Consider the following 23544-nt stretch of genomic DNA (forward strand, 5'->3'; position numbering starts at 1 on the left):
TATATATATATATATATATATAGATAGATAGATATATATATATACATATATAGATATATACATATATAGATATATACATATATAGATATATACATATATAGATATAAAATATTGTGAAGTAAAATGCAGGACATTCCCTCCTCAGTCTGTAATTCTACCTTGCTGGGCCATTAAGGCAGGTAGCAATGTCCCCAAGACTTTCAACTCAGAACGTCCCTCAAGGGTTTTCAGCCCAGAAGCAGACAGGAGGGAGAATGATTCAAAGACTTCAAAGCACAACTAAAAGTAGCTTCCAAGTCAGTAGGGAAATTCCTGCGGGGCTGCCAGCTGGGGGATGATAGAATGAGCTGCTTTGGATGTAGAGAACAGAAGGACCAATGAGGGATCAAGTTTTGAAGACACTGAACTAGAAAGTGTTTCAGGGACTACATAGTACTTTAGTGCCCTCTTGTGTCTCCTGTGCTAATCTCGCAGTGACATGTTCCTGACCGAAGTTAAGATTTCTGGTTAGCCTCATCCCCTAACCCTGGGCACAGACTGAATCCCTAACGCCTATCAGCCCCCTCACAAAAGCATGCCGTTCATCTTGTTCAATTGGTCTGCTCTCCGTTCCTCACATATAACTCTGCATCCATCTTCTCTTTGCCTTTGTACTGGCCATCCCACATACTTGGAATGCCGCTTCTTTCAGGGGTAGCTAGGAGGTGCAGTGAATAAGAGTGCCTGGCCGGGGGTCAGGAAGGCTTATGTTCATGAGTTCAAATCTAGCTTCAGACACTAACTAGTTATGTGTCCCTGGGCTTCACTTAATTTTGTTTACCACAGCTTCTCATCTTTAGAATGAGCTGGAGAAGGAAATAGCAAACCATTCCAGCATCTTTGCCGAGAAAGCCTCAAATGGAGTCACGAAGGATCAGACTTGACAGGAACAACTCAACAACAACATAAGTTCATTAGCTAACAGTTCCTTTCTTCACTTAAGACACAAAGCTCAAGCAACATCTTCTATCTGAAGCCTTTTCTAATCCTTCTAGCTGTTGATGCCTTCCAAATTATCTTGTATTTATATTATTCTATTATGTTTGTGTTTATTCACTTTATATTTATGCGCACTCTCTGTCTGTCTGTCTGTCTGTCTCTCTCTCTCTCTATATATATATACATATATATATATGTTTACATATGTCCTCATTATCACCCACATTAGAATGTAAACAAGTTTGTTTCATTCTTTGTACTTGTATCCTAGCACGGTGCTTATCATGCAATATACAATTAAGTAGGGCAATTAAATGGTGCAGTAGAAAGAGTACTGGACCCAGAATCAGGAAGACTCATCTTCCTGAATTGAAATCTAGCCTCAGACAGTAGTAGTGTGACCCTGGGCAAGTCACTTATCCCTTTTGACCTTATCTGTAAAATGTTCCCTATCTATAAATGAATTGAAGAAGGGCATGGTGAACCACTGAAGTATCTTTGCCAAAAAGACTGGAACAACTGAACAACAAGGCAATTGATAAATACTTCTTCATTCATTGATTGATTGATTATAAAGCCTATGAGATCCAGCTAAATCAGATCATTTCAAGTGCTTTTATAAACAAAACTAGAACAAGTTGTCAGTAAACAAATAGATGCAAAAAAGAACAGATTCACTAGCATTTTTACAGTAATCTAGTCATTTTTTATGAATAGTGAAACTATCACATTTCAACTCTACTACCTCAGTTCCACCTGAAGTGAAAATGGCATTTGAAAAAACGAAATCTGGAGGAAAAGCCCATAATTCTCCACCATCTTCCTCCACAAGATTTTACCAACAAGTTTCTACTCCAACCTAGTGTTATCCTTGGCTGTCATGTGTCTCCTCTTGGCAAGGAGATCAGATATTTGCTTGTTCATGAGGTTTTTAAGTGGTTTTGGTCTTTTAGTTGTGGCAATTGATTTATATCAGTTAAATTTCCTTAAAAAATGGCGATGTGTCTCAATGTTCTTTTATCCATTTTCCATTTTTCAGGATCAATGACTTCTTTAATTAAATTGAAATGTTTAATTCACGTCTACAAGGTAACAAATATCAAAATAAGACAAATTGCAAAGAAATCGAGACACAAGGGAATATGTTATATGATGATATATGCTAATATACTTGAGAACGCAAGTTTAAATGAATAACAATTTGCAAAAATGTTCATTACAAAACTGGCAAAATAGGAAGATACGTGGACTAGTTTCAGAAGAAGAAATAAGTCAAGCTGTTCATCAGTGAATTACTCTTTTAAAAAAAACAACAACCTGACAAAGAATGAAGAATCTTTCTATTATATAGATTGATTCTAAATATAAAGAAATATAGAAAACTGTTCAATTTTTTTAATAAGGGAGATTCTAAAACCTGAGAAAATCATCTCTAAGTAATAAAACTATAAACTAATCTCATTGAATACACTCCTCCACCCCAATAATCAAAATGTGATTCTGTGAAAATGTTAACAAAAAGAGTCCTGCAAGAGATTTTTTAAAAATCATTCAACATGATCAAATAAAATGTATATCAAGAATGAAAAGATGACTCAACATTAGGAAAACAATATAGTGTTTGTTTAAAATGTGTGTGTGTGTGTGTGTGTGTGTGTGTGTGTGTGTGTGTGTGTAAATCCTCTTTTATTCCAGTTTCTGAAGAAGAGGTGGCCCTTCTCTCCACCAGGATCAACCCAGTTATTGTTTCTTCTCCTCCTCATTCTCCTCCTCCTCCTCTTTCCTCTTTCTCCTCTTCCATTTTATCACATTTCCAGTGACATCACAATTTCACCATTATGTAAAAGTTACACTGACAAAAAAATCAGTAAACAAAGGTGAATGGAGTAGAGAAGGATGTCCAGCAGTTTAGCAAGCCATATGCAATTTTTTACTTCTTTCCAGAGCCATATCTAATAATTTTTACATATTAAAACAGTGTGGCCTCTTTTGAGAACTTGGGGGACAGAGAAGAGAGTTCAATACAGCCTACTATCTGGTAGGTTCTTATTTTACTTATTCCTGTCTGTGAGGTTGCTTAATTCTGTTGTTTTTATATTACTCAATGCAAATGTTGTAAGCCCTCTAAATCAGTGTTCTGGGTGAAAGTCCTGATTGCCCCACCCTAGTTCTATCTCTGCCTTCTAGAGTTTCAAACCACTGGCCCCCAAGCAAAAGAATTCTCAATAGTGGCTATTCCTAAGTTCCAGCTATTGGTAAAAAAAAAAAAAAAAGAAAGAAAAGAAAAATGGTTAAGTTGAAAAGATGATCATGAGAGGATCACTAGGGCTTTGTTAAGGACTACAGGTGATGGGCAAAGTAGTAAGTTGATACCATAAGCAAAGAGGGAGAGAATGAAGAAATGAAGGAGAAGGTTTTGTTCAAAAGTTCAAAGATGTATGTGCATCCAGATCAAGCACTTAGCTTTGAGTGTAGCTGGTGAAAGATGAAATGACTAAGGAAACAAAGGTTTGAGTTTCTGAGCATTTCAATTTATTAAGCAGCATATGCCAATTGCCTAACAAATTGGGACCAGGTCCCTTCCTCAGCTTAGGGCTGGATCCTGAATTCAGGAAGAGACAGATTTTTATCATTAAAAGCAATTAATCAAATAAGGCCAACTAAATTAAAAGAAAACAATTAACCAGAATTTATCATTAGAAAATTTTATTTCTAATTGGAGGAAAGATTAGTAACTTTCCAAGTGGGGAGGAGGAGAATGAACAGATACAATTCCCTGAAATCAGTAAAAGAAGTATTCCCCTCCCCACAAGTGTCTGTGAACAATCAAAGGAATATGGAAGCAATAACTGATTGATCAGTATGGGGCAAGTTTTGTTCCCACAATGAATAAAGTTTTCTCACAAGATGGGGATTGTATTAGACCTATATATATATCCATCCTTTTGGCTTAGATTGGATTTAAGTAAGGTAGAGTCAGACAAAGTCATTGACCTTGCTCTTCTTTTCCAGAGTCATAAAAGTCCAGTGGCAAGATAAAAATCAGGATGTCTGTCAATGGCTCAGGATGCAGTGGATAATCCTGTCATTTTCCATGTCTGACCAATCTCTAAGTGTTCCACAGTGCCATCTGCTGTGCCTTCATGGCTCTTTGGGACATGCTGTTCATATCTACTTATTTTTTCCTACTTGGGGTAGACGCTCTCCTAACTTACTGATGGTTTGAGGCTGAACAGTTGCCCTCAACCTGAGATTTATGCAGTCCACCAAGTTTTATCTGAGTGTGGCCGCTGCACATGCTTACAGCTTCTTGGAACCACAGGTGAGAATTGGGTAGCATGTGGACAACAAGATAAGCAGGCCTGAAAAGGGCTCAGCAGCTTTCCCACCAGAAGTCCTAGGGAAGTCAGTGGACAGAGCACTGAGCCTGAAGTCAGGAAGACCTGAGTTCAAATCCAGACTCATATACTTACTAGCTATGTGACCCTGGGCAAGTCACTTAACCTTATTCATCTCAATTCTTCATCTGTAAAATGATCTGGAGAAGGAAATGGCAAACCATTCCAATATCTTTATCAGGAAAATCCCAAATGGGGTCAGGAAGAATCAGACCCAACTGAACAACAACAACGGGGCCAAAAACAGTTCCCTGGGCCACTCTCTAGAGATCTGTCCCGGGAAACTGAATTGGCCATCTAACCATACTATCATCTAACAAAGGGGACACTTCTCTACCTGTCTATTTGACTTACAAGTAGAGCATAGCAACTTTTTTCTATCCATCCAATAAATTGTCTAATCTTGACATTTCTATGTCTACGATAACTCTGGCATTCACATAGACCTTTTCTTTCACAGCCACCATCCTAATTCAAGCCTTTATCATCTTTTCTGTAGACTATTTCCACATAATTTCTCCCTACCTCAAGCTTCTTCCCAGTCTATCCTACACACACCTGCTAAAGTGATTATTCCAAATGACAGGTCTGAATATATCATCTGCCTCCTCAGTAAATTCCAGTGGCTCTCTATTCCCCTAAAAACCAAATACGAATTCCTCTGTTTAGTATTTTAAAATCTTCAGTACTTTCAATTAAGAGAGTGACATGAATGTTTTTAGAAAAGTTCAGCTCTCTCATGTAAGTCCCAACAAATATCTGAAAATAATTTCAGAAAAAACTAATGATGAAACCTAAAAGTAAGAAGAGTAATAAGCTGTTCCAGACAGTTGAGAATTATACCTCCAAAGAGCAGCAGATAGAGAACAGGGTGAGAAGGCAACATCAGTACAGGTAAGCCCAGTAAATGGCAGACCCAGAGAGAGGGACCCTGCCAGGGAAGCCACACAAGCTCATGTGAATTAACCAGAAATCTGGGGAGTCTTTCCAGAAAAGATAGCTGGATGCAAAGTAAGCAGGCTAGCTGGGAGAAGGAGGGAAGAGAGCCGATATGGAAGCAGTATGATATACTATATATATTATACAAACAGATCTGAAACTATCCAGCTATCTCTATATTGAAAAGGTAGAAAGAGATCCACAAGCCACCTCACGTTCCAGTGGTCAGAGGCCCAGTAGATCCCCACCATGTTCTTTCAGAACATAAAAAGAGACAAAAATGAGCCCTCATAGATAACTGCACAGGGAGACAGGACCCAGCCATATTTGTTTCCAAAGAGCCTTAGGGAGCCACAGAATACAACAGGGCCAACTCAGCACTTGGGTATCAAAGTCAAGAGGCATGTAGAAGAGATCTAAGAGCACCATGATCTCCAGCATCCTCCTGGGGCTTGTCAGAGTCACAAGAGATAAAGCAAACAATTCCCAATTAAGGATCATGCAGAGAGAAAATGGTTTGGCCAGAACCCACCATGGATCCTTTGGAACTTGAGATAGAAACCAGGAATTTCAGCAGATGGTAGGGCCCAATATTAGCCATTTCAATCTGGATCAGCATTGGCAGCAACATCCAGAATACAAAAGAATCAATCAACAAACATTTATTATGTACCCACTATGAACTAGTAATATGCCAAATGCTGGAATCAGGCCCAAAGAAGGCCAATTCAATCCATCTAAGAGGGTTGAAGGCAAAAGTTCTGAAAAAAAAATTCCCAAACCAAGAACTTAGGCTGAAAATACGAGTTAAAAAAAGAAGACACCAAATAACCATTAATAAATACCCAGGATTGAGAACTCTAAGAAGTAAACTCAGAAAAAGAGAAAAATCTCCAACCTTTCATCTCTAATATAACAAGTTCCAATGGAAGTTCAAATGAAATGTGTCCCTTAGTAGAAGAAAAGCTGCCTTTGTAATTATTGGAGAGAAGTTCAAGTTGTGATGACGCATGTTACCTTAGAAAGTGACTTTTCAGGCCTCAGTTTCCTTAGGTGAAAAATGAAGCAGCTGGACTAGATAACTATTAAGATCATTTCCAGTTCTATATCCATGATCCTATGGGCTATAGCATGATTTAACTAAGGATAAAAAAAATGCTTGAAAGAATTAAATAACAATGGTAAGGAGAGTAACTGTACTAAGGAAACCATTTTTAAATGTTTTGGCCATATGGATTACAAGAATGGCCTGAAGAAATGAAGATAAAAATGAAATTAAATATGAAATTAGGGATCAAGGGTAAAAATAAATAAATTAAAATAAAAAACAGAAACCCTTACCAAGAGGTGGTTTCCTTAAAAAACTGAATGAACAAAAATAACTTTAATAACCTCATGAGACAATAAGAAATATTAAAGTGAAAAGATTTTTAAAATAAATAAAATGTAAAATGTATGCTATCCAAAAGGCAGTTCATTTAACTGTGTGTATGTGAATACTTTTTTTGTTGTTTAAGTTCAAAATTTTTAAAAATTTTAATAGAAAAAAAGAAACATTAGCACAGTCAATAAAGTTAGACGAATAAATATATTTGAGTGATTGAGTGATCTCAGTAATGACGAAGTGCTTATGTTCTAATAATGGGGGAGAAGATACAAGTATTCTTTCCCAAGACTAATGTCTTCAAGGATCTTAGAGAGAATTAAATAAGATATACAATGATTGGTTGTAGTTTTGTTCTATTTTGTTAGTTTTGAGAGAGGGAAGAAAAATGAAATAAATGTATCAAAACATTTCTATGAATATGCTTATTAATTTTAAGAATCAGCTTACTTTTCTTTTTGTAGGGTAGTGGGGAACTTTTGATTTGATTCAGTAATTTTGATTTGATTCAGTAATACTGAAAAAGTTTTGATTCAGAATACTGAAAAAAAATGAAGAAAAGAAAAGAGTGTCAATGAATTATTTAAAAATTAGCAGAAAAGAGCAGAAGAAAATTCTGAAGTATTATAGGCAATTTGAAGAATTTTGGAACTTCATTGCTAAATCTGAATTATTTTGAAAAAGTATAGGCAGAGAAAAAATCAAACTATATAACAGGAGCTCACAGTTTCATATACAATTCGTTTTTTGCTTTGTTTTGGGGTATATTGAACTGCTCATGTTTATTGATGCTTTTCCAGTTCATAATTAAAAAAAAGAAAATTTAAAGTAAAATAAGGACCTTTATAACCCTTCCTACCTTCCTAATTTTTCTTCACATTACTCCCCTCCATGAATTCTGGGATCTAGCATCCTGGCTATTCAGTAGATATGTGCTTGTGTTTGTCTTCCATTGCATGCCTAGAAATGTCTCTTTCCTCCCCTAGTCTCTTAGAATCCTGGTTTCCTTTAAGATTCAGCCCAAGCATCACCGGCTTTGAGCCTTTCTCCTTGTACTCCCAGTTCCTTGAGCTCTCCCTCTCAAAATTACTTTGAATTCATTTTGTACATGCTATGTTTATAAACGTATACTGTATTTTCTCTTAAAAAATGGAAGATCTTTGAGGGCAATGACTATTTGTCTTTTTATTTAGAATTTAGCACAATGCCTGGAACCTAGTAAATGCTAAATAAATAATAGCAGATTATTTACTTAATGAACATATCAAATGTGTATAAAAGCATTCAATAAAATATAGCAACTATTTGCCTCCCTTCTTTGAGGAGGTAGGGGACAATGGGCTTGAAACATTATGGATACTGTCTATGATGCTAGTTTTCCTAAACAATTTTTCCCTCCTCTGTTTTTTTTTTTTTTTTTTGCTTCCTGTGTTAAGAAGAAAGTTTTTTTGGGAAGGGTAGGAGACAACCAGGAAAAATATTCAGGAATAACAGTGATAAAAAAACAAAAAATACAAGTAATACTTAAATATATCTAAATAAAATATAGTATCCATTCACAATATAAAACATTTAGAATAGGAATAGAGGTAATGAATTTATAAAACTGAGAGCTAGAATATTATGCAACTAAGAAGCATTAGAAGCATTCCCACGAAAAACAGGTACAAAACAAGGATGCCCATTTAACCATTTAAGGTAGTACTAAAATGCTAGGAATTGCATAAGATAGTCAAAAGAAATTAGTCATTAACATAAGAAACAAAAAGGTCAAAATAATATTTGTTGTAGATGACATTATTGTTTACCTAGAGATCCATCATTTTCAACCCAAAAAAAAAAATGAGACAATCGATGACTTCAGCAAATTTTAGAAAAATAAATCAAAAAGACAGAACCTATAGACAAACACCAAGAGACAGTTTGTTTTTGCAGCTAATTGGACTAAATTCTAATTGTTAGCAAGCTTTTCCTGAAGTTCAGCAAGCCTAAAGTTGCCTTTGTGACTTTTACCCATTGTTCTTAGTTATCCATATTTCTCTTAGTTACGTCTAATATTTCTTACACTGGCAGCTTTTCTTTAAAAACAACAACAACAACAAAAAGAAATAAAAAGAAAACAACAACAACAACAAAAAACCCTTACATTCTGTCCTTGAATCAATACTAAGTATCATTTCTAAGGCAAAAGAGCATTATTAGTGATAGGGAATTGGAGCTAAGCGATTTGCCCAGGGTCACACAGCTAAGAAGTATCTCAGGTTAAATTTGAACCCAGGATCTTCCATCTCCAGGCCTGGTTTTCTATCCACTGAGTCATTTAGCTGCCCCATTGGGCATTCTTTCAAATAGTTGAAGACATCTTCATTCTTAATCCTACCCTCCAGTCTTCCCCCTCAAGGCTGCACATGGCCATATCCTTTAATCTTTCCAAATCTCAGTTTCTAAGTTTTCAATAATCTACTGAGCCTGCAATTCAAGATTAGTTTTCTCCAGTAGGTAAAAATCTTCCTTCCTTTCATTTTTGATCCCAATCAACCCAAGCAACAGCTCCCCAGATATTCAGTCCTTTCACAGACTAGGATTACTCACTGATATCTTGGTGAAAACACTCAGCAAAAGTGACAAGACGGACAGGTACGTGCGTATCCTGGACCCTCCATATCTCTTCTGAAGGTACTCAGGCATGGTGACAATCTGGGGGAGGCATACACAAAGTCAGCATCCTTCCAGACTCTCTTCCTGGCCTTCATGTCCTCCCACTTTTTATTTTTTTTAAACTCTTACCTTCCATCTTAAAAATCAATACTTGTGGGAAGCCAATAGGAGAAACAGAGTCTTAAATAAATAAAAATCTGAGACTCCTCTTTTGACCCCTTTTGTGATCCTTGTGATTTCTTGTTGAAAAGTATTGTGGCCTTATTGAAGAGCTTTAGGTTCCTAGCAGGCCAACATTTAAAAGGTTAACACTCTCCCCCTTTGGCCAGGAATGCAGCTGCCTGGTATAGTCAAGACCAAAACCTTAGCAGGGGCAATTTAGCCCTGAGAAAAATATTTCCCGAGTTGGCTTTCTGATAAGAACCCAGTCAAAATTTAGCCTTGGCCTTGGTCTGTTCTGAAGCCAATGAGACCTTTTGTGTTTTGATATGACATAATTTATAACTTCTGCACATCTGCTAAGTTTTGGGGGGGGGGGTTCTTGCGTGTGAAATGAGTCTTGAAATATATATAATAAACTCCATGCTCCTGGAGCCAGAGCTGGAAGCATGAGCTAAAAGATGTTCAGTGTCCCTTATTTCCTTATCAACTAAACTGTCCTTATCAGATTATCAGAGATGATAAAGAGATCTTGAGAAATACTGTGTATTGGTTCTAAAGCAAAAGAGCAGTAAGGGCTAGGTAATAGGGGTTAAGTGACTTGCCCATGGGTCACAGAGCTAGGAAGTGTCTGAGGCCAGATTCGAACCTAGGACCTTCCATCTCCAGGCCTGGCTCTCAATCCACTGAGCCACCCAGTTGCCTCCTGTTCTCCCACTTTTCAGGAAGATTTTCATGATTGTTCTAACTTTCAGTGATTTCTTCAGCATTTATAGATCCATTGACACTTTGTACGATTTTTGTTTTGTTTTGAAACCCAGGTTGGAAGGACATTTACCATTCACAGACCAATCCCAATATTGATTAGGATGTTATCAGTGATAAGACTTGAACCCAAGTCTTCCTCTCGTAAGATAAATTTTTAAAAAATATTTTTTAATTTGGCAGATCCAACCTAAAAGAAGTCTAGAAAGCATGGGCTGAGTTCATGCCTGACTACATGTGGTGCTGCTGCCCATGACCATGAAACCACATATTTCTCATTTCATGAAAAACAGGATTTGCTTAGCCCCTACCTTCCTCTCCTATTATCACTCCCTTAATGCCTAAGGCTCAAATCACCATGTCTCATTGGTCTACTTACCTCTGAGGACATGTAGATGGGCACAAAAACCCATGCCAGTGCCAGCAGCACATATGTTGCCTAAAGAGTGAAAAAAATGGTGTAAGTGCCTGCTCCCTCCATGGTGCAGATGCAGTAGGAAAAATGAGCCTCCTTTGCAAAAGTGAAGGGGTTATTTCAACTAGATCTCTAAGAGTGTCTTCCAGTTTGGAGGTTCCACATCTATTTCACAAATCTAGTCTTGAATGATTTTGACATTGAGAATTAGGACTTTAAAAAGTCCTCAGTCGGTAACAAAAAACAATTGAGTTCTCGATATGGCGTTCAAAGGTAGGACTATTGATTTAGACACAAAAGCAACTTAATTTGACCAAATGTCTGTTCTGAAAAGGCACTCAGAGAGATCTCTAGCCCAACCCTTTGTTTTGCAGACAAGGAAACTGAGGCCCAGAGAGGGGGTTAATTTATGCAAAGCTGAAGAGCCAGGAGCAAGTCTCGGGGTCCTGGGAGCAAACACCACAGCTGCCTCCCTAGATTCCCTGAAGCTGAAGCTGAAAGGAAATTTTTGGGGGCCTAAAGCTGGAAAGGATATCAAGCATCTAGTTCAATGCCCTCATTTTATAGTTTAGGAAACTGAGGTCAAGGGGGGGGGCAAATGCTTTGCCCAAAGTCATGCAAACATAAGCAGCAGTGGAGGACTTGAATCTAAGTTCTCTTAATTCATTGTCAGCTATCTTTCAACTAATATCACACTACCTTAAGCAAGGAAAACGGAATCAACTAAACCTTTCCTACATACTCTCTTGTTAGTTGAGGTGTGAATTCTTCCAAGTTGGCAAGCTGGGCCAAGGCTGTACTGTCACTCCTAAGGATTATCTCAGATTCCAGTGGGAGAGTCCCATCTTTGTTGGGCATGAATGACAGAAACTGCCAGTTGTCTCCTTTCATTCCTAAATAGGTGAATGCTGGAGATGGTCTAAAAACCTTCCCTTCCCATTATTCTCTTCTCTCTGTCTGTCTGTCTCTCTCTGTCTCTCTCCATCTTTCTATCTCTTTCTCTCTCTCATCTTCTATCTTAGAATCTCAGTATTGGTTCCAAGGTAGAAGAGTCATAAGGGATAGGCAATTGGGATTAAGTGACTTGCCCATTCTCACATAGCTAGGAAGTATCTGAGGTCACGTTTGAACCCAGGACCTCCACTGAACCACCTAGTTGCCCCTCCCATTATTCTCAAATGCTTCCCAGGGATGCCCACCCATTGCCACTCTTGAGAATTGTGGCTCCATAGGAGAGACAACCCTAGCTGTAATTAAGTTCCCAGATTGGTGGGCAGGGAGGGTAGGAAGTGAGGGGGTGACAGACTACGGCACTTACATTCCACTCAAAACCAGCTACGGCCACACCTCCTGCTGCACCTGAGCCAGCCAGTCCAATAAATAGCCCAGATCCTTCACTGCTGGCAAAGAGAGAGGCTCCAATCTGCAGAACAGAACAGACTTGAGTAAAGTTCTGCCAATCCAAACCCTTCTCCCCTACTCCCAGGCTCATCAAGCAACTAGATGGGAAATAAACACCAAAGCTTTACCACTAGATTAATCCCCAGGACTTTCAGAGGTAGGAACATAGGTTCAGACATGGTAGTGTTTGGGTACACTATTCTCTCTTGGTTCTCCTTCTACCTAATTAATCACTCCTCAGACTTCTTTGCTTGATCTTCATCCAGGTAAGGCCAAGTAACACTGGGTCTGAAAAGGGCCACCATATTTATTGTGATCATATGGTCCTGATCTTCAGATGTATGCTCTAACAAAGGATAATCATTTTGCAGTGCCTTTTCCCCCCTTGAAATAAAAATGGTCCTAGAAAATTCAGTGTGTAGGATTGTTATATTCGTCAGAGACCCATGACTTCTGATAATTAAGGGTACATCCCCTCAAAGGTAGGAAAGTTATAGAGAACAGAGTAGGGCTTAGAAGGTTTTATGAAGGATGAGTTATGAGTCAGTCTTCATCATTCAGCAGCACCCAAGATATTAGGCAGCTTGTAGTACAACCCAGAACATAATGCTTCTCCTGAGACATATTCATAATGCAGGAGAGCCCAAAAACATTATGGGAAAGTCACCTAGGAAACAAGACCCCATCCCAGCTGAGCCTCAAACCTGCACTGATCTGCCACAAACACATTTTTCCTGACTGTCCTATTCTCCTTATTATCCATCCATCCATCTATCTATTATATATATTTATATATACATATATATACACCCCCACACACATTTTCATAGCCACAGGATAAGGACAGTTTTAGGAATATCAGCCCAGGGTCCTGGGCTCTCCATTTTAAAAAGTCTACTACCTAATGTCAACCTCAAAGGAGAATAAAGAGTGATGCTATTGGCACCAGATGCTGCCTTTTTCCCATAGTTCAACTTCTTTCTCTTGCTAGGTAAATCCCCAAGGAGAGGTCATCTAGGAAATGGAAGGTTCCAAAACTTCAACTTAGGGCCTCTAGCCTTCCCCACATCCCTAGTCTTTGGTCCCTACCATAGGCTCAGTTCCCATTTTCTAAGGGAAGGTGGAGTCTGTCAACCCCTCCCATAGCCTCCAAACTCCCTTAAGGTTTCCCTCATTCTTAAGAAAAATTATGGGGAGATGGGAACCTGAGAGGATTAAAGAAAGTGTGAAGAAATGGAAGCAGGAAGAAAGTGATATAGGACTCAGGGCTGAAAGGAGAGAACACAAAAAGGAGATGGGCTAGGTAGGAGCCAAGAGGAAATAGGGGTGCTGACAATATAAGGGTTTAGGGAAAGATGAGAAGATTGAGAATTGGGAAAGGGTGATGGAATGAGAAAGGAACTGAAGAGAGAAACAAATGGAGGAGGAGCTAAAAGGAGAGAAGCTCAGTGACAGAAGAGAGATACAGAATATACTTACTGGCCACCATCCCATGTCCCTTCCCGCAAGGAAGTATCCTTTTAGTGTGCTTCTGTTGGCTCTGTACGTAGACTGAAAAGAGAGAGAAAAGTCCTGAAGCAAGGATGCCTAATCCCTCCCTGGAACCAGAGATCAACCGCTGTGGATTCTCACAATTCAGACTTGTGCTCAAACCAACTCAAAAGGGACTTATGGGGTGACCAGTCACAGCCATACAAGGAGGTGGACTGCTATAGTGGAAAAGACATAGTGGAGAATTCTAGCCCCACCTCTGCTACCATCTAGCTATTATGTGAGCACACCAAAACCCCTATTTGGATCTTAACTTCCTCACTTGTAATTTGGGATAATGATAGCTGAGGTTTGCCTCCTTCACAGGATCATTGTAAGGCTCCAATGTTATCTCAGACAGAGGATGTAATAGCATCTCAGATATAGAATCCGACAATATTTGAGATATATGGTCTCAAATAAATGTTAGAAAGCATAAAATGCTCCCAAAATGTGAAAAATTATTATTATTATCATCATCACAGAATAGCCAAAGAGACTCCCAAGAGATCTCCAACTGGATAATGAGATTAGGCATGACAAGTGATAGAAGTCTCAGACTTTCCTAGGATAATGTAAGTAAAAGGAGAGTGATTCTAGGCCATAAAAATTAAACATTAAACTCTATAGTGCAGGATAGAAATACTATAGGATTTCAGAGGAAATCTCTCTCTCTCTCTTTTTCTGAACCATTACAATCTGTCTTAGACTCATATTGACTCCAAGGCAGAAGAGCAGTAAGGGCTTAGCAACTGAGGTTAAGTGACTTGTCCAAAATTGCATAGCTACTAAGTATCTGAGGGCAAGGAGGACCTGCCTCAAACATTTCCTAGCTATGTGACCCTGTGCAAGTCACTTAACCCCATTTGCCTAGTCTTGCTCTTCTGTCTTAGAGTTGTTAGGAGAGACAGACAGAGAGAGAGAGAGAGAGAGAGAGAGAGAGAGAGAGAGAGAGAGAGAGAGAGAGAGAGAGAGAGATTCTTACTGATATAACCATGGGCTAGTCATTTAATTTTTAGAGGGTCAGTGAACTCTCTAAATTTTATATTACAGAAAAGAAAACAACCTGCATCAATAGAGATTTTCCCAAACCAGGAGTTTTCTACCACATAGATGAAATCACAAGTTCAGATTAAAAAGAAAAAGATTATTAATGCATAATATTATTAGATGGAGCTATAAAGACCAGCCTGATCCAGAAGGTCCTGTAGAGATATTCCTGGGGGTTTTTCTGAGCTAAAGCACACCACCCATATGGTTCCTGAATGAGAAATCCTTACTCGCCAAGAGTGAATTAAACAAAAAGCACAGATTTACAAACAGACGAGACTCTGGGGTCTTTGGGTACATCTGTTGCCTAATCAATGATTCTTTTCCTGCAAAGTGAGTGTTATACTAACTAGTAACCAAGGAGATATGAATCTTTTGTTAGTGGCTCAGGATTCAATAATAAACATAAGCATGAAGGAGAAGTCTCCAAAGTTTATGATGGAAGAAATCATAGTTAGGATTTTCCCAATGCTTTGATAATCAGCCTGATGAACCAGATAAATCAATCCTTGAATCCATGACTATTGATAGTAGACATGTATACAGGGAATAATAAAGAGAATTTAGTTAAGCACCCTTTGCTGGAAGTCTTCAAAAAACAGCTGCTGTAGAGAGATTCCTTGTGCAGGTCTGGGATGGCCTCAATGGCCTCTGAGGTCACATCCCTCAGATATGGGGATTCTGGGATTCAAATAGAACACCTCTCAGGTTTAGTCTTCTTTCTACATTTTCCCATCCCACTCAACAATCCTCCAGGAAACAAAAAATAATTCAAGGCTTACTTTTTACTGGAGGTACTCTCCCTTCAATCCATCTGAATCTGTCATCTCTATATAGATATAGATTTGCATGTAAATGATTCTTTACAATGAAATCATGACTCTGGTTATACACATATAAAAACATATATTTCAATATGTATATGTATGAGTACATGCATTCTCTTTGTGATTTCACTGGTATAAGGAAATATGCATACATATGTTCATGTAGCAATGCATGTGTACAAATATAGATTTAGATTGGTTGGGGAGTTTCTCCAAATCTGCATTTGTAGAGAGTTTCTTCACTGCCTATATCAGTGATGGTGAACCTTTTAGAGATGGAGTGCCAGGCCCCACCTCTGCCCCAACACCTCAGACTGAGTGCCATGTCCTTCCTCCCCAGAGACTGAGTACTGTATCAATTCTAAAATGGAAGGTAAAGGGGGCAGCTGGGTAGCTCAGTGGATTGAGAGTCAGGCCTAGAGACAGGAGGTCCTAGGTTCAAATCTGGCCTCAGACACTTCCAAGCTGTGTGACCCTGGGCAAGTCACTTGACCCCCATTGCCACCACTCTTCCACCTATGAGCCAATACACAGAAGTTAAAGAGTTTTTAAAAAATGGAAAAAATAAAATGAAATGGAAGGTAAAAGTTTAAAAAAAAATTCTTTTTTTTTTTTCTTTTTAGATTTTTTTTTTACCCCCAACCTGCTTCAGGTATTGGGCAAAATAGAGGGTGGAGACTGGGAGGGAGTGGGGCATGTGTGTGTGTGTGAAGACTGTGAGGAAGAACTTGAGACTCTGTACTCCTACCTGATCCTCACACTCAACAAAAATGCATTGGCTGATTAATTTCTACATCTGTTTGCGAATATATTTCTTATTTCTATAAAATGTTACCACCTTGTGACCAGAACTCTAAATTGTACTACCCACTACTTAAATCTAATAATTTTTAGATTCTGAAAGAGAAGTTTGATTTTTAAAATTGTATTATTGAAGATTCAAGGAAGCTCAGGGAGAGAGAATGTCTAATAGTCAAATTTCAATACTGAGCTAGAGATGGTTCAGCTTTTTAAAAAAGTTTTTATTAAAAATGTTTCCCCCCTGTAGACTCTAAATGATCACTCTATTGCATAATATGGAAACAGATCTTGATCAATGATACATGTAAAGTCAAGATGAATTGCTCTTTGATTATGGGAGAGGAGAGGGAAGAGGGTAGGGAAAGAATATGAATCATGTAACCATGGAAAATATTCCAAATTAAATAAATCAATGATTTTTTAAAAAATGCTTCCCTACCCCTTTTTAGGTCCCAGGCATTCTTTCTTGGAGGGGCAAAGCATGGGGCAAGAAGTATAGGGAACAAGATATAGACTTCAGGTCTTGCCCACCAGCCAAGAATGAGTGGGTTCCTTCATTATTCCTTCTGTCTCCCCCAAATAATCCATCTACTCTTTTTTTTATCCTTTGTTTTCCTTCCTTTAGGCATGGATGGCTTAGGTTCCCCTTCTCTACCAGCATCCCAGTCCTGGCCACAGGTTATAAAAAGCCTGGTGGGAGGTTGGGGTTGGGAGCCAGGAGACCTTTTTCAGCAGAGAACTGGAGGACTCCAGAATGGCTTCAATTTTTCTGTGAAATGTTCACAGATGAAGGCCTGTCCCATAGGTTCCCTGCTTTCTCATAGTTCAGAAACTTGTAAGTCGCCTTTCTTGATAACTATCTGTTGGACTCTCCTTCCTGGAGCAGGTAGAGAATGGCCTCAACTTTGCAATTAGTTTCACACTTTATCACCACTAAATTTTAACATCTGGGACTAAATGCAACGACTACATCAACTGAGTTGGAGAGGGCAAATCATATTTTCCCCCCAAGTTACATATAGAATTATAGATTCAAGCTATGTTAAAAAAAAAAAGGGAGGGGGTGAGAAATGGATTGTCATAGATGGTAGCGAATTCCTTACTTCTTGTCTTTCCAGAGAGACTAAGTGACAATTTATTGGTGGTATTGGAAGAAGACTCTTGCCTGGGTTGGATTACTTCAGGGATAAAATTTTCAGTTCTCTGATTCTTTTGCAATCCTACCAACAGTCTTGTTGCAAAGGCAGGGTAGGTCATGGGATGACACAATTTAGAACTACAAGGCATCTTAAGAGTTTTTTTAGAATGTCCCTTAAATCTACAATTCTATATATAATTTGGGGGAGAAATATGATTTTCCCCACCTCAACTCAGTTGATGTAGTTATAGCATTTAGACCCAGATGATAAGATTTAAATGTGGTAATAGTGTCAAAATAACTGCAAAATTGTGGCCATTCTTTACCTGCTCTATAAAATTTTATAGAGGAAATTGACTTTAGATTGAAAGTGTGGGGGGAGTAGGGGGCTCAGTGGATAGAGCACCAAGATTAGAGTCCGAAGGACCTGGATTCAAACCTGGCCTTAGATCAACGATGGGCATCCTTTTGAGCATGGTGTGTCAAAATTCACCAAAAAAAACAAGCATAACTCAGGTGATGTGTCACTTCAAGAAAAAAACCATAATTTCATGGTATTTATAGTTTAAATAACAAAAATGTATAATTATAACATATAACTGTATTAAACTAAAATTGGTAAATTAATATAGGTAGAATTGTCATCTATAGTGCACAGAGTGTCTACACTACACTATAGCAAATGTTTCATCCTCCGTATGCTGCCCCATACTTCTCTGTACGCAGCCGCATACGGCTGCGTGTCATTGAAAATGGCTACGTGTGTCATAGGTTTGCCATCACCACCTTAGATACTTCTTAGTTATGTGACCTTGGGCAAGTCACTTAACCCCAACTGCCTAGCCCTTACCACTCTTCTGCTTTAGAACCGATACTTAGCATCAATTCCAAGACAGAAGGAAGGGTTAAAAAAATAAGAAAGTAAAAGAAAATCTCTAGCCCGGGCTTCACCCAGCTTTTAAGAGGTAGTACTGGGACTCAATTGAGAGCCCTTTCCACTATCCCAGGTTGCCATTTGTTACTTCCTTTCACAAGTAAGAAAACTGGGGCTCAAGGGAGGCGTGAAAGATTTGCCAAAAGTCACGTTAGCTAGGTTTTTCATCAGCCTTTCCCACTGATGGACACCACCTATAATTGCACTTCTGCAACTGTAGCTGAAGGGGAAAGCTTAGCATAGAGCAGAGAAAGTTAATGGGGACACCTGTTGTGACTCATTCAAAGCAGAAGAACTGATGGGCAATGCCCGGAAACTTTCCCACAGAGGTCAACCTAATTAAATTACAAGAAAAACAGTGCTGGAAATGTAGAGCACTGAAGCATGGTAGATACAGGCTAGGCTAGGAAACCTACAACAGACATCGATCGTTTCCAAGGAAAACCTGCCCGGAGAGCCTGCCAGTCCAGCATTAGACGAAGAACAAGAGGTTCAAATCTCAGCTAAAACCCCACCTTCTTCAAAGAGCTTTTCCCATTCCTTTTTAATCTTGGTGTCTTCCCTGTGAGGCTATTCCCCGTTTATTTGTCTGTTTCTTGTTAGTATATAGATGTCTGCATGTTGTCTTTCCCATTAAATGAAGTTCTTTGAGAAAAGGGATTGTTTTACATTTCTCTGTTCCTGGGGCACATAGTAAGTGGTTAATAAATGTTAGTTGACTGGATGACTGCCATTTAAATCTTTCTGTGCTGGGATCTAGCTGGTAAACTTCAAATAACTTGTTCCCCATACAAAAATGATTTTTAAGGAGGAAGGGTGGGGATGGATCTTTAATTTTTTCTATTGTAGGACCTCCCAGTGAGCTTCATTCTAACTAATGAAATATGCTACCCGACTCCTGACAGAGAGGTGATAGATACAAGTTGCAAAATGGGACATACTATTTGGACATGGCCGATGTAGAGATCTAACTTGTTACAAAGCTTTTTTCCCCCCTTTTTCCCCCCTAAAATCCTACCTTCTATTCTAAGGCAAAAGATCAGTAAGGCAATTGAGGTCAAATGACTTGCCCAGGGTCACACAAACATAGTTAGAAAGAGTCTGAGGCTATATTTGAACTATGTCTCCCTGCTTTCATACTGGGCTCCCAATCTACTCTGCTTCCTAGTTGCCCCTTTTGTTTTTCTCTTTTTATTTTTTCCAATTGGAGTAACTGGTAGGAGAAAAAATAAATGCTTAGTTGAAAATTGTTTAAAATTTGTTTTTAAAAAGAACTTTACCTCCTGTCTGACCCTCAGGAGAGGAGGCTGTGTGAATGTAGAGCTAGAGCAGGGGTCAGCAACTTATGGCTCTTGAGCCATATCTGGCTCTTTTGAAGGCCAGATATGGCTCTTTCTGCAGGAGCCATAAAGTCGATTTTTTTTCAGGCACTGTTACAGGAGCGCGCACTGTGAGCACTGTATGGCTCTCACGAAATTACATTTTAAAAAATGTGGCACTTATGGCTCTCACGGCCAAAAAGGTTGCCAACCCCTGAGCTAGAGGAAGACTAGCATTCATCCCAGGGATGTTTCAAGTCTTGCTGCAGCTTGGAGTTCCCCTCTCTCCCCCCCCCCCCATATCTCAGGGAATCTACCACCCAGAGACAACTTTATTTATCAAAAGGATAAAGAGAAGCATCATCCTACTCACAAGATAATTGCAAATATTCTTAATTCATTTGCCTTTTAGTGATGTTTTTGTTTACATTAATTATTATCATTGTTATAGTTAGAGCTGCAGCTTCTGGTCTTAGGGGCTTGCCTTGCTCCGCGTCACATAGCCTTATCTGTCAAAAGCCAGACTTCAGTCTATATCTTCCTGATGCCCCGTCTGGCTCTATCACAGGGCTGTTTCTCACAATTGGTATCTGATAATATTGACAAAACATTACATTTATATAAAACTTTAAGATTTGTAAAACACCCTATATACATTGTTTCATTTGTTCTTCAATCTGTAAGTAATATTGGTATTATTCCCATTTTATAGATGAGAAAACTAAGGGTCAAACAGGCTATGTGATTTGCCCAAGCTTATACAACAAATCTTTCCCAGCTACTAATTTGGTGCCCTTTCCACTACATTAGGCTTCTACTAACATAAAAATCCCTTATTTTGTTCAGTATTCAGTTCCTATTTCTGAAGGAATTTCTGCATACTTACAACAAGAAGGAAAGGCAGGAAATGTTACTATTGTCTCCATATGACTGATGAAGAAACTGTTGTCCAAAGCCACCTGGCTAGGAAGTGTTGGAGCCAGAACTAGAACCCAAATCTGACCATAATCAGTGTAAGATCCACAAGTGAAAGTGGCAGTGACATTTTATAGCATTCTTCCTCAGTTGCTTAACTCATATCCCCCAGAGTAGCAAACACGTGAATGATTTTCGAGTTCATTAAAGAAACTGCAGATTACAACCCATTCATGACCCTTAGCTCAGGAGACAGCCATAGAGACTTTCTTGAGGCACATAGAAATTAAGTTATTCAACTGGGGTTACACAGCTTATAAATGTCAGAGGCAGGATTTGAACCCAGGAATTCCTGTTTCCAAGTCTAACACTCTATCCACTATACCGTGGTATCAGCTCTAGAAACCTACTTAAAAAACTACCTATGTTTCAAAAAGTCAAGTGCAAGAAGAAATGGAACTCTTACCCATATTCCTACAGCCACATTTAAAACAAAATATATCACGATGACAATAATATCAGCCACATTAAGCTGTTGCTTGAAGTAGTAGGAGTCACTGGTGGAGTTGTCTGCCATGATCTCTTCAGTTTCAGCCAAAGACTGAATGAGGGCAACAAAGGAACAAACCAGGTTGTGAAGGGCTTTCTTGTGGGGAATTGATCATTAAACCAACTGGGTGATGTTATTTTCACTCCACGACATGTCTGCGTGGGTTGAGGACAGCTTCAAAGTACAACTCATTTTGTCTCTGCTGAAAAAAATCATATGACTGATTAGGGACTGCATGAGATCCAAGGCTGCATGTCTACAAAGCAACAGGCCACTGGCATAAAATGCTGTTGTGAATAGCCACAAGGCACTACTTCTCAGAGTCCTGACCCTAAAGGACAGGAGGTGGCTGTGTGAATGTACAGCTAGGGGAAGACTAGCTCTTATCCCAAGGATGTTTAAAGTTGCGCTGCAACTTGGAGACCCCTCATTGCAGGGAGGATGCCACACAGAGCTAACTTTTTTTATCAGAGGGATAAGAAGCATCATCTACTCCCCAAGACCAAGAGTGACCATTGTAAATAATCTTAGTTCAACTATCTTTTTAAAAAAATTCTTCTCTTCTGTCTCAGAATCTATATTGTGTTAGCTGCAGGATACAAAATAAACCCACATAAATCATCAGCATTTCTATATATTTCCAACACATTTCAGCAGCAAGAGTTAGGAAGAGAAATTCCATTTAAAATCACCCTAGACAATATAAAATACTTAGGAATCTACCTACCAAAACAAACACAGCAATTATATGAACACAACTACAAAACACTTTCCAAACAATTAACACTAGATCTAAACAACTGGAAAAACATTAATCGCTCCTGGGTAGGATGAGCTAACATAACAAAAATGACAATCCCACTCAAATTAATTTACTTATTCAGTGCCATACCTATCAAACTACCAAGAAACTTTTTTTACTAAATTAAAAAAAATTATAACAAAGTTCATTTGGAAGAACAAAAGATAAAGAATATCAAGGGAAATAATGGGAAAAAAAATGAAGGATGAGGGCCTAGCAATACCAGATCTTAAACTATACTATAAATAAAGTGGTCACCAAATAAATAAAATAAACAGTGGTCATCAAAACAATGTGGTACTGGCTAAGAGGCAGAAGGAAGGATCAGTGGAATAGACTTGGGGTAAATGACCTCAGCAAGACAGTGTACGATAAACTCAAAGATCCCAGCTTTTGGAATAAGAACCCACTATTTGACAAAAACTGCTGGGAAAATTGGAAAACAGTATGGGAGAGATTGGTTTTATATCAACATCTCACACCCTACACCAAGATAAATTCAGAATGGGTGAATGATTTAAATATAAAGAAGGGAACTATAAGTAAATTAGGTGAACATAGAGTAGTAAACCTGTCAGATCTATGGGAAAGGAAAGATTTTTAGATCAAGAAACAGAGAATATTACAAAATGTAAAATGAATAATTTTGATTACATTAAAATAAAAAGGTTTTGTACAAACAAAACCAATGCAACCAAAATAGAAGGGAAGCAACAAATTGGGAAAATATCTTTATAACAGAAACCTCTGACGGAGGTCTAATTACTCAAGTTTATAAGGAGCTAAATCAATTGTACAAAAAAAATCAAGGCATTTCCCAATTGATAAATGGGCAAGAGACATGAATAGGCAATTTTCTGATAAAGAAATCAAAACTATCAATAAGCACATGATAAAGTGTTCTAAATCTCTTATAATGAGAGAAATGCAAATCAAAATAACTCTGAGGTACCGCCTCACACCTAGCAGACTGGCTAAAATGACAGCAGGGGAGACTAATGAATGTTGGAGGGGATGTGGCAAAATTGGGACATTAATTCATTGCTGGTGGAGTTGTGAATTGATCCAACCATTCTGGAAGGCAATTTGAAATTCTGCCCAACGGGCGCTAAAGGACTATCTGCCCTTTGATCCAGCCATACCACTGCTGGGTTTATACCCCAAAGAGATCATAAGGAAAAATACTTGTAAAAAAATATTTATAGCAGTGCTCTTTGTGGTGGCAAAAAATTGGAAAATGAGGGAATGCCCTTCAATCGGGGAATGGCTGAACAAATTGTGGTATCTGTTGGTGATGGAATACTATTTTGCTAAAAGGAATAATGAACTGGAGGAATTCCATGTGAACTGGAACAACCTCCAGGAACTGATGCAGAGTGAAAGGAGCAGAACCAAGAGAACATTGTACACAGAGACTGATATACTGTGACACAATCGATTGTAATGGACTTCTCTATTAGCAGCAATGCAATGATCCAGGACAATTCTGAGGGACTTATGAGAAAGAACACTATCCACATCCAGAGAAAGAACTGTGGGAGTAGAAACACATAAGAAAAACAACTGCTTGATCACATGGTT

At 38.6% G+C, this 23544-nt stretch overlaps 1 protein-coding gene across 4 annotated transcripts in view; it reads right to left on the reverse strand.

The window, feature by feature from the left end:
* Window positions 1-21188, reverse strand: part of SLC5A10 (solute carrier family 5 member 10) — a 182577-nt gene extending 161389 nt beyond the window's left edge. For all 4 annotated transcript variants that reach the window (XM_044661261.1, XM_044661269.1, XM_044661251.1 and 1 more), the window contains exons 1-5: window positions 21078-21188; window positions 13577-13648; window positions 12015-12119; window positions 10661-10720; window positions 9292-9396 (exon numbers count right to left, since the gene is read on the reverse strand). In XM_044661261.1, the coding sequence (XP_044517196.1) occupies window positions 9292-9396; window positions 10661-10720; window positions 12015-12119; window positions 13577-13648; window positions 21078-21188 (453 nt within the window). The remainder of the gene's footprint in view (window positions 1-9291; window positions 9397-10660; window positions 10721-12014; window positions 12120-13576; window positions 13649-21077) is intronic.
* Between the last annotated feature and the right edge of the window lie 2356 nt (window positions 21189-23544).

The sequence above is a fragment of the Gracilinanus agilis genome, chromosome 1 (genome assembly GCF_016433145.1).
Source record: "Gracilinanus agilis isolate LMUSP501 chromosome 1, AgileGrace, whole genome shotgun sequence".
Lineage (NCBI taxonomy): Eukaryota > Metazoa > Chordata > Mammalia > Didelphimorphia > Didelphidae > Gracilinanus > Gracilinanus agilis.